General features: G+C 51.6%; 1 protein-coding gene across 1 annotated transcript in view; it reads right to left on the bottom strand.

Moving 5' to 3' along the window:
- BTBD16 (BTB domain containing 16) overlaps positions 1–14,760 on the bottom strand; it is a 46,969-nt gene that overhangs the window by 22,468 nt on the left and 9,741 nt on the right. Inside the window, exons 5-8 of the mRNA XM_027113089.1 lie at positions 11,558–11,647; positions 10,375–10,489; positions 5,464–5,533; positions 4,546–4,676 (exon numbers count right to left, since the gene is read on the bottom strand). Of these exons, the coding sequence (XP_026968890.1) occupies positions 4,546–4,676; positions 5,464–5,533; positions 10,375–10,489; positions 11,558–11,647 (406 nt within the window). The remainder of the gene's footprint in view (positions 1–4,545; positions 4,677–5,463; positions 5,534–10,374; positions 10,490–11,557; positions 11,648–14,760) is intronic.

Below are 14,760 nucleotides of genomic sequence, written 5' to 3'. Positions count from 1 at the left end.
TTTACTTTTATGATGAAGGGTAATTATTGAAATAAAGCCCTCTGTCTTTAGGCCAAGTATTAGTACCCTAAAGTATTAGTTCCTACAGGAAATAATCACGCTGAGGACATTCAAACATATTTCCATTTACCTAAGAGCTCTGATGATCTGAATCAAGACGGAACTCACAGAGATCCTAAACTTCCCCCCGACACAGGCGAACATCTGGGCTGTTCTACATGTTCTTATTGGGGCTCACAAGTAGCCATTGGGATGTCACTGGTGTAAAAATGCCTTTAACAAGACATTGTCCTCTATTTTTATTGAGAAAACTGTGTATAAACAATAAAGATCTCCTTCTGAACACAGACCATGGAGAAAGCCGTGCCCAAGTGAACAAGAAAATATGAACAAGGATGTCCACTGCAGCTCTGACTGTCATCACAAAAATGAAGCAAAATAAAACAAAAGGCCATTAGGAAGGGAATGAAAATACTGCTGTCTATTCATTCATCAGAGCCCTGTACAACAATTAAAATTTAAAATGCTAATTAGGTACATACATATCAATACGGCGAGAACACATCGCGTGATGTTAGTGAACAGAGTACGTTGCAGGAGGTCACAATCAGTGCAATCACTATGAAGAAGTTGATTTGAAATTTAAACCTTTGCAAAACCATACTCTGCATTATTTTCGCATGTACATATATGTAACAAGAATATAATCTCATGGACTGGATTCACACAAATCCTCCACTTTAGGGAGGGCGGGAGGCCAAGAGGAAGGAAGGGGAATAGGGCTGGGCGGGGAGTTGGGCGGAGCACACAGCGGACTTCTGCTTTCCTGGTCATGTTTTATTTCTTAACTTAGGACAAAATGCTACCATCTGTTCATTTGGGGAGGTGGGTCCAATTGTGTTTTGCATTATCCTCCTACCTCTGTAACTTTTTTTATAATCAAAAATATGACCTTCCATGTCCTTATTGATCTTGACCATCAATAAGGAATAAGAAAGCCTGGAGCAGAGCACACCAGTGGGCTGGTAATGACCACGGGCATTGAGGCCACTCAGACCTGGGTTCAATTCCCAACCCTCTTGCTGCATGGCAGGAGCAATCCTTTCACGTCCTATAATCTCCATTCCGCAGGGAAAAACACAAGGAATACCTCCCTGGGTTGCCGTAAGAATTAGACCTGAAAACCCACTCTGCGTGTTCTGTATACCCCAAGTGCTTCATAATTGGTAGGTATTGTTGTTATTAGCCAGAGAAGCATTAGCTGCAGGAAATACTGTTTGAGAGGGCTGCCCAGTGGTTTTCCAAATGCCGTGGAGGACACGGTGGCTTTTCTCAGGGAATTCCTGAGCCCTCAAGACTCTTTGCATCACAGACAGGAAGTCTGGGGGTGGTGGGACACGTGCCCCCCTGGTTGCAGGGCAGCCTTTCGTGCAGGTGGAACTAGACAGCCCTCTGAGTCCTCCATTCTCCTAAGTCTACAAGGAGCTTGGCTTCCAGAAAAACAGAATTCAGAATGAAGTTTTCATAATATTAGAGTGAGTGAAACAGGGTCACCGAGTGGTGACCTTTAAGGAGAAAACTGACTGAAAACCAGAGGCCCAGGAGGTCAGGGAAACTGTGTGTTTTACCACAGGTCATTTACAAGATGGAAAGAAAACTCAAAGGAAGATGAGGTCAAAGGGACTTCGGATGGGGAAGGTGAATGGCCTTGAAGTTGAAGCACCTGCTGAGACAGATGTTGTTCCCAAAAGGCTTAGAGACCCAAGCACCACGCCCACGAGCGAGGGATGGGTCACAGTCTACGCTAAGTGGGGCTGAGGGACTCTCCATCCCTGACCCCCAGCTGGCCTTTCTGCACAGATGCCCTGGGGCCATGTGACTTCCCAGGACAACCCAGTGCTTGCTGAGTTCTGTTTGCTGGGAAACCTGGCCTCTGTTACAAATGAGGAGACGGTGCAGCAGTGAGGGTGGGACCTGGACCTTGGAAACCGGAGCCCTGAGCTCGAGCCTAGCCCTGTCTTTTATCATCCCTCTTATCTTAGGGACAATAACTGTACCTACCGCACAGCGCTGTGGGGATTAAAAGGGACAGTGCACACAGCACAGCACACACCCAGAAGTGCTCAGTAAAAGTTAATTCACCCGAAGCTCCTTTCTTAAGCAGGTGTGGTCCGTGGTGTCAGGCCCACCAGCCACTAAGATGAGAAGCCTGGTAAATTTCTAACCATCTCCCCGGGCGCTGGGTGTGGCCCAAGGCCCCTCTTTCCATGCCCTCTGTTCCCCACCTCCCTCCAGCTTCAAGGCAGCTGGACGTCAACCAGGCGAGGAGAGTTCACCTCGGAAGACAAGACGGCAGCATAAGGTCCAGGAGCTGAGGGCCTGGTCCCTCTGGGGCACACATGCTGACGACATGCCTGAGGCCTCCCAGGCTCTTCCCTCCCTCCAGGTAGCCCGGCACTGTCTGTGAAGACAGACAGCTCCTGGGGTGAAGCCAGAGGAGCAGGACCCAGTGTCCACATCAGTCATGTCTCCCCAAACTTGTGAGTCTAGACGCCTGACACGTAATATTCTTGACCTCTTTTCCTGCCCAGCCAGCCTTTTCTAGGGCGTATCCCATCGCTAACATTCTGGTTGTGGTCAGACATTCTTTTTCCCTTCCTTGGTTAAATGTTACCGGGGTGAGACAGCTCAGGCTTTCCAAGGGAGGGACAGTGTCATGAAAAGTCTAAGGGCTGTCATGTTTATCTTTTCTTCAAGGGTTGCACAACCTTTGCTCCATGGAGGGTGGGGAGAAAGCGCTTGTGGAAAAGCCATGGAGAGCAGGGCAAAATGACCCTGGGAGCCCCCGGCTCCCCTCTGGCAGGGCCTGGCATTGCTCTTGGGGCCTGAGTTCCTGAGGTCTTCTTAGATAATACAGAGATTAGAGGTCTCCCTCAACACCAGAACCCAGAACGTTGTTCTATCAACCTCATTTCCCTGTAAGTCTGAGGGCATTGCCAGCTACTGAGTCAATTCAAACCAACAGGAGAACAAATCCTTCCAGGTCTAATTCCTGAAATCGGAACGCTTTCCACCACACATGCATGAGGAAACATTTATTTCCTTATATACCATCACAATTTTTCGTAGAATTTTGTCTTCAGTTTTGTAATTCACCCAAAGGGAATACCATCTTGGTAACTTGGCAGTGGGTATCAAGAACCTTTTAAAAAGTCCCCCAAAGACACAACAACTAAATGCAATACATGTTCCTAACCTGATCCGGCATTGGAGGAAAAAAGATGCTATAAAGGACAGTGTTGAGTCAATGCATCACTTGTGTAAGGTATCACATCAATGTCAAACTTCCTGAAGTTGTTAACTGCACTGGGATTATAACAGAAGAATTCTCTTTATTAGAAAATATACATTGAAGCATTCAGGGGTAAGGGAACATGATATATGCAACTTTCCCTCAAAGGGTTAAAAAATGTGTGTTAATAGATACACACACAGATGCAAATGATAAAGCAAACAGGACAGAGATTGAACGAAGCAGGGTAAAGGGTACTGAGATATTCTTTGTACTTTTCTTGTTATCTAATTTGTTTGAAATTATTTTCAAATAAAATATTTTTTTAAATACTAATAAAAAACAAAGTCCTTTTGGCTTGGTAATTTCACTTTTAGGAATTCTCTGTGGGAAAATAATATGAGATGAAAATAAATGTACGTTGAACGATGTCACGAAGGTACTATTTATATCAGTGAAACACTGGAAATAACCTAAAAGGCCAGGCACTGGCCAGAGTCTAAGGAAAGCTCTGTGGTTGCCACATGGGTAACACAGAGCAGCTGGATAGGCAGAGCCAAAGCCCCCTGGGTTAAAGATGCGACTGCAAGGGGGTAAGGAGCAGACCAAGACCCTGAGGTAGAAGTCCCTGTGCTGGTCCAGATGAGAGACCTGGAAGGTTGGCCTCCGGCTGGTGCCCACGCAGAGGCCCACAAAGATGGGTTGCACTTGTGCGGGAGGATGAAGTGGTCTCCCAGGAGCTTGAGCAGCTCGTCAAGGAACACTGGGCAGGGGGTGCAGTAAAGGGCAGGGCACCAAGAGTTGGGTTTTAGCCTTAATTTTCAGAGAGCTCATACCGGCAGTGGTATGTCTGAGTCTAGAGCTGTTCAGGGTTGGAGATAGAAACTGATTTCGGGGTGAGAGCTTTTTCCTTTTTCCCTTTTCCCTGGTTTCCAAAGTTTCCACAATGAATGTGTCTTAATATTGACAGAGTTTTAAAAAAGTATTTAGGCAATTAATTAATTACCAGGTGGGTAATGAGACAGCGGGCACCCCGAGGGTCCCTACTCTGATGAATAGCACCCTTCCCCGTGACCGAGTACAGTACCCACGTTTGGGCCCCCCCGCCGAGGCCAGGCTGTCCAAGAGGGAGGGACGTTTGGGATGGAGAAGGCACTGCACACTGGGCATGTCCAGCAGGGGTGTGGACGCAGGCCCCCCTAACACCTCCCTCCCCCCATCCCAGGGGCAGCTCGCCGGGAGCCAGCTCTCACCTGGGGGACCTCAGCACTTTGTGGAGCAGCTCCTGCGGGATTTTCCGGAGGTGGATCTGTGTCCCCACCAGAGGGACCAAGTTCATCTCCATCCACTTCTCGCAGGCAGTGGTGAGCGGCTCTTCCTTGTACTGCGAAGGCAAGAAAAGCGCATGGAGAAAGGAGTCCCTGAACTTTCAGCGCCCTCTGCTGGAAGGCGACGATGCTACACGCGTGCTCTCGGGAAGGCCGCGCTGCTCAAAGCGCTTCTTCAAAACATAAACGACAGCAGATAACCCACGTTATCTGAGTGTTTGCTACGCTCAAGGCACTGCACTAGGTTGATTCAAATCAATCCTCACTGCTACCCTATGAGGTCGGTTCATTATTATTCCTATTTTACCGAGGGAAAAACTGAGGCTCCAAAATTCCTGCTCTTGCCTGAGGTCACACAGCTAGGGAAGTGGTTTGACCACAGGGCTTCAAGCTGAAATCTCTGAACTGAGGTCTGTGACCGATCACAGACGCCGCCCCCCCCCCCCCACCCCCGCCACCCCTTGGGTCTCAGTTTTCTCCTCTGATAATCAGAGTGTTAGATTACATCATTTACTGCCAACCCTGACACCCTGACTGAGCCCAGGGGGCGACAAATTTCCCTCAACCCCACCAAGAATGTCCTGGAATGTTGTCTGCTGTTTTGGCAAGAAACGCTGGCTTTCCCCTCCCCACCCCCTCACCCCCCAGATTAAAGCGTTTCTACTTTTTGGAGTGTTAAAATATTCTTTGAAACATAAAATGATTTTTAAAGATTGTTCACTTGGCACTGTTAGGTTGGTGCTATCAGATTCTTTGGAGCTGGGCCTGGTGCGTGAAATCCCAGAGTCTGGGCGCTCCTGAGGGCCCCCCAGGTGCCGCGTGCCCTGTCCAGGTTGCTCTCACCTTGCAGCCGGCCAGGTAGAAGTCCTTGATGGTGCTCGGCGTGAGTCCGTTCATCATCATGGTCACACACCTGCAGAGAGACAACTGCTGTTCCTGGAGGCCCCCAGGCTGCTTTTAGGGAAGTGGGCAGCCCCAGAGGTTTTACCTCAACTCCGCGCCGGCAGCAGAGACCTTTCAGGGAAGGGAAGGAAAAGAGCCTTATTTTAGGCATGTGGACATTTGGCTGGAGGACAAGACCAGCAAGGCTTGTTGCAAAGAGCTCTGGGCTGAGGGAGGTGAGGCCTAAGGTCAAATCCTTCTGAAGGAAACAACGTAGCCTTGGCACCAGGGAGAAGTATTACTGTTTAGAGATTAAGCACCTAAAGTGCCTTACTGAGTTTTAATTTTAGCCAGGGTGACCATCTGTTTGTCCCCCTGCTGGAGGTATTTTCTTCCTGTACAGACCATCGCGGAGCTGTAGAGGGGCTTCCGGTCCTGTTCCTCTCTGTACAAGAGTAGATTCAAAAAGCAAGTTTCTGATGAAAATCTCTGTCCTTTTCACGACTAGGCCTCATTTACTTGCTTCACTTACTCATCAAAGATCTATTTACTGAGCAGGTACTATGTGCCAGGCACCCTGCGAGGCCCCTGGGTTACAAAGAATAAAGCCAATGGGCCCAACACACGTTAAATAAACATTTAGACATGTGACCACATTATTACAGTTGTGTTAAGGGTTAAAAAGTCAAAGAACAAGGTGCCATAGGAATGTGAAAAAGGGGGAATCTGACCTGGTGGGGGGATGATCAGAAAAGTGACATTTAAACCTTGAAGGAGGAGAACAAAGAACTGTTCAGACCAGGAACTGGGAGACCAGCGTTCCAAGAAGAGGAAACAGGATGTGCAAAGGCCCTGAGGCAGGGACAGGGGCCCTACTTTGAAGGAACATCAAGGAGATCCCAGATGCAGTGCAGTGAGGGGAGTAAGACTAGGAGATGGGCTGGGGTGGGCAGGGTGTGTGGTGGGGTGGATATGCTGGGTGAGAGTTTCAGTGACTCACCTGTCACAGCTGAGACTAGTCTCCAGCACAATTTTCTTAAGACGTGTTCGTGTCATCAAACAGGGCACCAGAGAATAGCTACTGAGCTCTCACACAGAAGCAAAATCTTGAACTCATTATTACTCAATGGTTATCCTAAACTCAGTTAAGATACATGTTGCTCTTGGACAAAGGCTTAAAGGATATCTGGTAAGTCTTGCACATATTCTGAAATGTATTCTTCAATTAAGCCAGGTCAGCAGAGAGCTGGGGAGCTCATTACCACCAACACCCACACCCCTGAAGAACAGCTTTTACTCAGTTGCATTTTGAAGTGAAGACTTTGCCAATATCAAGAAAGAACATTATTAAATTTATCGTTGCTTTTACTCTGTGGATATAGTTGAGGACATTGACCATCACATCACTCAATGTCATCTGATGAAGACACCCAGGGTTCTACCTCCCAAGTCAGTTTTTGGTTTCTTTGTTTTATCTACTGTCATTGATCAGGTTTCCCTTTTCATATTAGCTGCTAGGGAGCTCACAGTCAAAAGTATGGTCCACTTGTAGAGTGTAGGTTTGGTTATGTAATTTTAGCTTCTCCAGCCTTGTTTTCCTTTCTCCTTTTTCTTTTCTTTTTGAACAATTTGTGCCCTGTTATTTTATGTATTCTTTTAAGCCACCATAAACTTTTACTAGAACAAGGCAAGAAATACTGAATGAAAAACAATTTGGTCATGGTTAAGGCACTTTACGCTCCACCCTCCTTGGATCCTAGGATGGCCCCTTCACCATAGTGAGACTGATCATACCCATTATAAGGAATTGTCCTGAGTATTGGAAAAATCTGTGCTGGGTAAACACCAGACTCTGCTGTCATCTTTCAGGCACGCTGGCAGGTGAGATTGCTGAGTCCCATCAATTCTACATCTTCACCGTCTCCTGGAAGACCTGCCCCCTCCCCTCCCTTCCCACTTCCCCTGCCTAGTTCAGACCCTCCTCTCTCTCACCGGGGCATCTGCACAGGTCTCCCTGCCCACACCAGCCTCCCGCGTCCCCACCGCATCCTGAAGGTCTCAGCCAAAAACACAGAGGGGCTCTGGTCACTCTCCCCGCCCAAGCTTCAGGCTCTCCTCTGCTGGCAGAACCAGGCAGAACCTGCTCACATGACCTTTGAGGTCTGCATGACCTGGACTCCCGCTAACTTCCCCACCCACCTTTCCCTTCATCTTTCCACACCCCTCCCCAACTCCAGCTGCATTGGGTCTTAGTGGCCAAGCACATTCCAGTTTCCATGCTCTCCTCTGCCTGAAGTCCTCTTCTCTCTCACTCTTTTGACAACTGGCATCCTTTCAGGCTCAGCTCAAGTGCCACCTCCTCTTGGAAGTCTCCCTGATTGCTTCTCCTCACATGCTCCCTCTGCTTTGATTTCCATGACCTCCTTCAGCCTGGTACCTCTGCCTCCTCCCAACACTCTCCCCTTGAAACTAGAGACTGCCAGGAAGCAGCCCTCCCAGCATAAACCCATTCCCTGAGTGTCTCCTCTGTGCCAGCCTCTGTGGCTGTTTCTGGAAATACCTGCTATGTACAGACAAAACTCTTCTCCTCCTGCGGCTCCTGGCCTCACTGTGAGCCGAGCTCACCAATCAGCAAGGGGCAAACCAGGTGTGAAAGGGGCTGTGTGCGAGGTTCAGGTCCCACACCACACCAGGCACAGTGTTCTTCAGGAGTGGGTTTTTGCCAGTAGAGATGCACGGGCAGAATTAGCTGGGTTTGAAGTTGGGATACAGAAATCAGTGCTCCAGGAAGCTGACACCTTCACCTGTGCTCCCCCCTTCTCACTGTGAGACTCACTGGCTGGGCTTCCCAGACTGGAGGACACAAAGCAAGCCCTGGGGCCACCCAGGCCACTTGCTTCTGGGCTCAGGGAGGGTGGGAATTTCCACTTGCAGAAGTTCTAAGGGCACCAAGCAGTTGCCCACAAATGGAGTTCAGCCCTACCTGGAAGGAAGGAAATGCCCTTTCAGCCCTGTGAGCCTGGAGGGACCCAAGTGACCCTCAGGGAGGGAGGGAGTGTGTGTGTGTGTGTGTGTGTGTGTGTGTGTGCAGGCAACAACCAACAACCATGATCCCAGTTGTGCCAAAGCAGACACTGATGCATGAGTCTCACAAACAGCAGCCTGTGTAACCCGCACGCACACACTTCATCCCCTAGAGACGGGCGGCCTCGAGTGTGCGTGATTCAGACTCAAGCAGCCATCTGGGTGATTCTGCACCGGCTGGAGGTTCAGCCCAGATGACCTTTGGGATCCCATCCAGCACCTGGATTTGTGATGCTATCAGAGTGACCTGGGGCGCGTGCGCGCACACACACACACACACACACACACACACACACACACACACACACACACACACACACACACTGAGGCTTGCGCTGCCACACCCCTGCCAACAGTACCATCAGCCTCTCAAAGGCAGGCAACCCAGCCCAGCTGTGTGCCAGACCCGCCTGGCTCCTGCGCCTCGGATTCCAGCCCCACCACAGTTATCTGTAGAATCTCGGGCGGGGCCCATCAGCCCCAGGCAGCCTAGGTTTGCTCATCAGTGGAATGATAGGCTTGGCTGGTACCCAGAGCCCTCCCTGCTCCAGCATTCAAGACAAGGCATGTGAAGGAGGAAGGAAATGAATCTGCCATGCTCGGTTCCACCCCAGATAAGCCAGGGCTATGGTTCCGGAAGGAAGATGGGGCTTTGAATCTGGGCCTCCCGTAGGGCAGCTGAGGCTCACAGACAGAAGGTGGCCAGATGCCCCACTCCAAGAGGGAAGCTGGCCTTCCAGGTTTGGGGCCAGAGTTATCTCCCTGCACAGCACCAGGAAACAGCCGCTCAGAAACGCATGCGCGCAGAAGCTATGATTTAGTAGCGATTATCAGTCACAAGGTTATGCGGAGCTGAAGTCATGCGACACACAATGGAAGGGGAGTGGGGATTCTCAGGAGAACCCAGACTTTACCCCATCACCTGCAGGGTCAAGGCCAGACTGCTGGGTTCTCCCGGAGACGCTACACGACCTGTCCCTGCCTGTGACGGCGGGCCTCCCATCTCTCACAGCCAGCCGCCCACCCCACAGTCTGGCCAGGCCGACACGCTGGAGCGCCTTTTCAAGACTGGTCCCCCCCGCGCGTCTTCTGTGGCCACGTCCAGGCCTCTGAAAGCCTGCGTCCCTGGGTTCACGGGGCATCTGCCTCCCCAACGAGGCTTCGAGATGGTCCCGCCTGAGGAGCTGGCCCGAGTCATTTCAGGTGCCCCCAGGAATGAGGCTCCAACTCAAAGTCATCTCTGGGACTGAATGTGGCTGTATGGATTCTATAGAAAGAGAGTGGAACCTGCAAGGTCCCTGGAAGACATCCTGCCCCTGCCTTTTACAGAGCATCTGCTGTCCTCTCTGGGCTAAGATGCGATGTTCGTTCATTCATTTATTCATTCATTCATTCCCTCAGATGAAGAAACTGAGGCTTAGGGTGGTGAAACAAGCCAGGCAGAGCACCCCTGCCCTAAATCTCCTCTCTGTTGAACTGCGTCAGGAGTTTGGAACTCGCGATAAGATACCACCTCTGTGCTCAGGACGTGAGTGCAGTAAGCACACATCCCTGAAAAAGCCTAAGAGAAGGGACAGAATACTCTAGAAAAATGAATCCCATCAGTGCTTTTCCATCTGGTTCATTTACCTTCCATCAGCATTAATGGCCGTAGAACTTGTGTTCTATGCAAAGAAACCCCAGATGTCCCAGCCCGCGGAAGAGGCATGCTCCATGAGCTGGGCCGGGAGGGCCCCTTTGGATCCCACCTGGGGCTGGCCCTGGCCGCGCCTTGCCACGGTTCCTTACCTTTGGAACAGGCTGTTGAACTGAAGAACGTGGGCTGCAGCCAGCACGCCCAGCACGTCGTCCATGCTCACCCTTACCTCGCGCAGGTAGAGATTCTGCAGGGCCACAGCAAAGGCTGGGGAGGCAGCATCGAGGGCCAGCCGTCAGCGTGGGGCTCTGCAGCCCCGCATCCCTCATGCACAGGCGCCCTCCCGCTGGATGAGGGTCCCTGAGCTGGGGGTCAGGGACGCATTAGACAAAACGCAACGGCTCTGACCTGGGCGCAGATGCTGCCTGGGCTCCCAGCCCCCCAAAGGAGTTGAGGATGAAACTAAAAAACATGGAGCTCCTGTGAAAGAATCTTCTGTGAGCCTGTCCCGAACCTGTGCCTCAGGGGTTCTGTCCTAACTGGGGGTCTGTGGCCTGTGCCGGGAGCTGGCCACCCCAAGGTGTGCACAGTGCTGTGTGCATGAGGTGTGTTTTGTGTTCTCTGGAGATGACATCATCACAGCGGGTTTTCCCCAGAGTCTGGGATCTTCAACAAGGTTAAGGACGCCTGGGACGAGCCGGGATCAATTTGCCAGTCCGTGGACTCAGCTTATTCCGAGTTCTGCCTGATCCCCAGCAGCGCTGTAGGGCAGTCCACGGGCTCCGAGGACAGCTGGTGCGGATAATTATTATGTGGATAATTTCCTGATGGCACGTGACAGTACGGTGCGTTCACACCTGTTAACAGGTGTGTCTAGGTGGCCGGGATGGGATGGGGAGGGGCTGAGCCCAAGGGAGGCCCCTGGGGGAGGTCTCTGCTGCCAGCAGCCAGCCAGGGAGGGGCCCTGGTGGGAAGGGGCGGGTCAGTGTTGCCTACGGACAAGGGGGGGCCTGAGGGCTTCCCTGGGCATCTGCGCCCAGAAGAGCAGCGACATCTTCCCTGGGTCTGTCTGGGTACCTGCCTCTTCCTCCCTCCTCTGCATTCCTCACCCCTCTTTACAAGGACGGGGACCTCTCTTTCGCAGAAGTCCCCCTTCTTTTACTTCCCCACATTGTGCCAGCCTCCTTCCCCTCCGCCCTGCGCTGCTCAGCTATTTTTAATAAGGAAGCACTGAACACTGTGTGCCTCCGCTTTGGGGTGTTTTGTTTGTTTTTCAAATCTGAGAGGCAGTTTGTTCAACGACACTCTCAGAATACGAGGACAGGTGCACGTTACCAGCTTCGGTGACCAGAGGGTCATTGACCTTCAAGGAAACGATCATCTTCTTTACAGGGCGTTGTTCTTTAATCTTCCCGGGCAGCTGAGCTAGAGGAGGGAACAGGACGAGGACGCACAGGTGTGACAGCCACAGTGACCCGTGCAGGTACAGCGTGAGCCCCACAACTGCTCGCGCAGCCTTGATCTTGGCATGGATCACGCTGTATTTTGTTCATTTTTGTTTGCTTGTTGGTTTAGTGGATACATCGATGAAATGATTATTTATTTTGAAATAGTTGAAGACTCACAAGAAGTTACAAAAATAGTACAGAGAGTTCCCGTGTCCCCCTGGGCCAGCTTCCCCGACGATCTGACACAACCACTGTGACTGCAAGACCGGGACACTGATGCTCACACTGATACAGACCCCCCTCCCCCTCCTCTCCCTCCCTCCCCCCTTCCTCTCCTTAGGCTGTGAGCAGCGAGAGGGCCAGGAGTGGGCCTCCATCACCTCTGCGTCCTGAGCACCTAGCTCAGACCTGGCACCAGGCGAGAGCGCAAAAGGACCATTAGCTGAAGGATGAGTGTGGGACCAAGACGTCCTCCCAGCGGCTCCTGAGACTTTGCCCCACGGAGCTCCAAACAAAGGACCCCCGCCACGGAGGGCTTCCAGGGGGAAGCAAAGGGGCAGCCCGCATCACCGCCAGCCTCCACAATCCACTCAGAGTTACTCTGAAATGTGAGTTACGACACACGGTGCCCTCAGGTCTCCAGCGGCGTCTTTGGCACGAAGCCAGAGCCCCTCCAGCAGCCCCAAGACCCTCCCACTAGTCTCCAGTTCACCAGGTCCCAAACCTGCCTCTTCGTGGTTTGTTGCCCAGGAGATTTGTGGCGCTCCCTCTCTTCCCCATCAGGGGCCCGCCTGACCCTCTGCTATGGAAGGGAGCTCCACACCACCACCTCCCCTGAAACTGGCTTTATGTTCCCTCCTGGACCAACCACCTGCCAGTACACCGAGTATCTGTTGGTTTACGATCGGCCGGGCAGGCACGCTGGATGGTGAGCCTGCCATCCCACCCCAGGCCCCGCACAGTCTTGCACACACTGGTGCTCAATAAGTATTGGCCGAATCGATGGATGAATGGATTCCATGGCCAGTGAGCTCAGGGTGCCAGGGCACGCAAGTGACATGAGTCAGGAGGCCAAAGTATGTCACAATTTGCAGCTACAAAGAATGCAGAAAAAAGAGAACAAAGGTCCACTTCCCTCAGGCAAACAAGGCCGTCGAGCCTTCCCTCGCCACGTTCTCGGCACCTGGCTCTGTTCAGGCTCGCATTCGGCCAGTGTTTATTGAGCACCTACTAAGTGCCAGGCCCTGTTCCTGGCTCTGGCTCACTTTCCTCCCTGGATCTCTGCACAGCCTCCCCTCTGCCCGCTCCATCCTGTCACTCACCCCCACGGGGGGCAGCAAACAAGAGGATGCTGGCAAGTGCCTGACACGTAGCGTGTGTTCACGGGGCACTGCTAGGATCATCATGTATCACACGATTTCTCATGCTTTATCATCACTTCAGGCGGGCTCGTCTGTCCCCCACTCCCCGACATTAAGTTCCTAGCACAATGCCTGGCACAAGTTAAGTACTGAACGTCTCTTGAAGGGAGGAAGGAACCTTATCGGCTAGGTCAGAGTACGCGGAAGACAGTTTCTGTAAGTAAAACTTCACAATCTGATAGGAAAGTGATAATCTGATCATACGCTTCTGAGGCGCCCCCAAACCAAAGTGGTTTGTTTTTAGTAAAAGAGGGTCGTCTGCTTTTGGATCCTCCTAGAGCATAAACACACGCTGCTATGGTACAGCTGATCCTGGGCTCTGGGTGGAATGAACCTGAATGTGAGCGGCTGGGACAGCCCCGTGTGGCCAGCACAGGGCTGCTCCAGGGGAGCTGTGTCTCTTCAGCCCACCACTCCAGGGCTTGGTCAGAAACTTCCTCTGCTGCTAACTCCAGGAGAATGATGCTCACGTTCTCAGGAACAGAAAAGCAGTAACTGTGAGATGCGTATAGAGACCATCATCGAAGGCACGTGAAGGGCTGGGACTGTACCCACTGAAAGCCTTGGAGACACGAGTCCCAGGGTCTGACGCAGTTGGTGGTGCTTGCAGGGGAGACCCCAGGACGCTGACAGCCCAGGCACTGAGGTTTCACTCCTGCACGTGACCTGATGTCCCCCAGCCGGGCCCAAACTCTAGCAGGGGGCTTGGATGACAGCAGCTGTTTTAGTAGGGCCAAATCTAAGTGGGACCATTCTAGACTTACTAAAAACATGACAACTCCATTTTTCCCTTCCATATTCTCTGGATTTTCATTGTACTCACTGTCTGAACCCCAGTGGCCTTCCACTGGTTGCCCAGGAAGGGCTGTAATCTGGGCACAGGGGCCATGGGAGAAAGAGCTCGGTCCCACGTTTGAAGACACTGGGACAAAGGCTCAGGAAGATCGTAAGTGTGAAGCTGTTACAGTTCTATGGGGACGCCACGGCCTGCTCTTGGCTCCCAGCTTGGCCGGGAAGGGCTGAGTCAGAGGCTTTGTGGCCGGGAAGATGCCGGCAGGCAGCCAGGCTCCGTCTCCCGACTGGGGGCTCCGGCAGCCCGTCTGGCTCCAGAATGTCAGAGCTTTACTGCCACGTCCTGGAAATGCAATCCCATCCCGACTGGCATGCTGGCTGCCTGGGAGACCTTGAATTTTCCACGGCACCTGCTTATGAGCTGTCCGGAGGCGATGCCAACTATATTACCTGAGAAGAAGCTGGCAAGGCTGCAGGAGAGGAACTTATGGGCCAGATAAGGGGCAGCTGGGGATTATTAGGATTCAAAAAAGAGAAAAAGAAAGACGTGACCTAAATACTTTCGGGTATGAGGTGGCGTTAAGAAAAGAGAAAGAAAAGGAAAAGAAAAAATGAAATTGATGTACACTTGTAAACCTCCAACCGGCACTTAGAGCCAAACAAGCCACAGATGTCAGAACTATGCCTTCTTTCTAGAAAGCCCATCAGAAGCCTCAACACAACCCACTTTCTCTTCTCAAAGAAGTAGGGAGGGCCTCCCTCATAGCTGGTGGACAAGAATGGGTTATTATGAGAACAAAACTGACATTTACTGACTACTCACTATGTGCCAGGCGTTGTTCTAGAACTTCACACCTGTTACCTCCTCCACAATGAA

Source organism: Aethalodelphis obliquidens, unplaced genomic scaffold, assembly GCF_003676395.1.
Source record: "Aethalodelphis obliquidens isolate GAN/ISIS:26980383/991018 unplaced genomic scaffold, ASM367639v1 scaffold11, whole genome shotgun sequence".
Taxonomy (NCBI): domain Eukaryota; kingdom Metazoa; phylum Chordata; class Mammalia; order Artiodactyla; family Delphinidae; genus Aethalodelphis; species Aethalodelphis obliquidens.
Note: the sequence above shows the minus strand (reverse complement) of the source record. Positions and strands in the feature narration are given on the sequence as shown.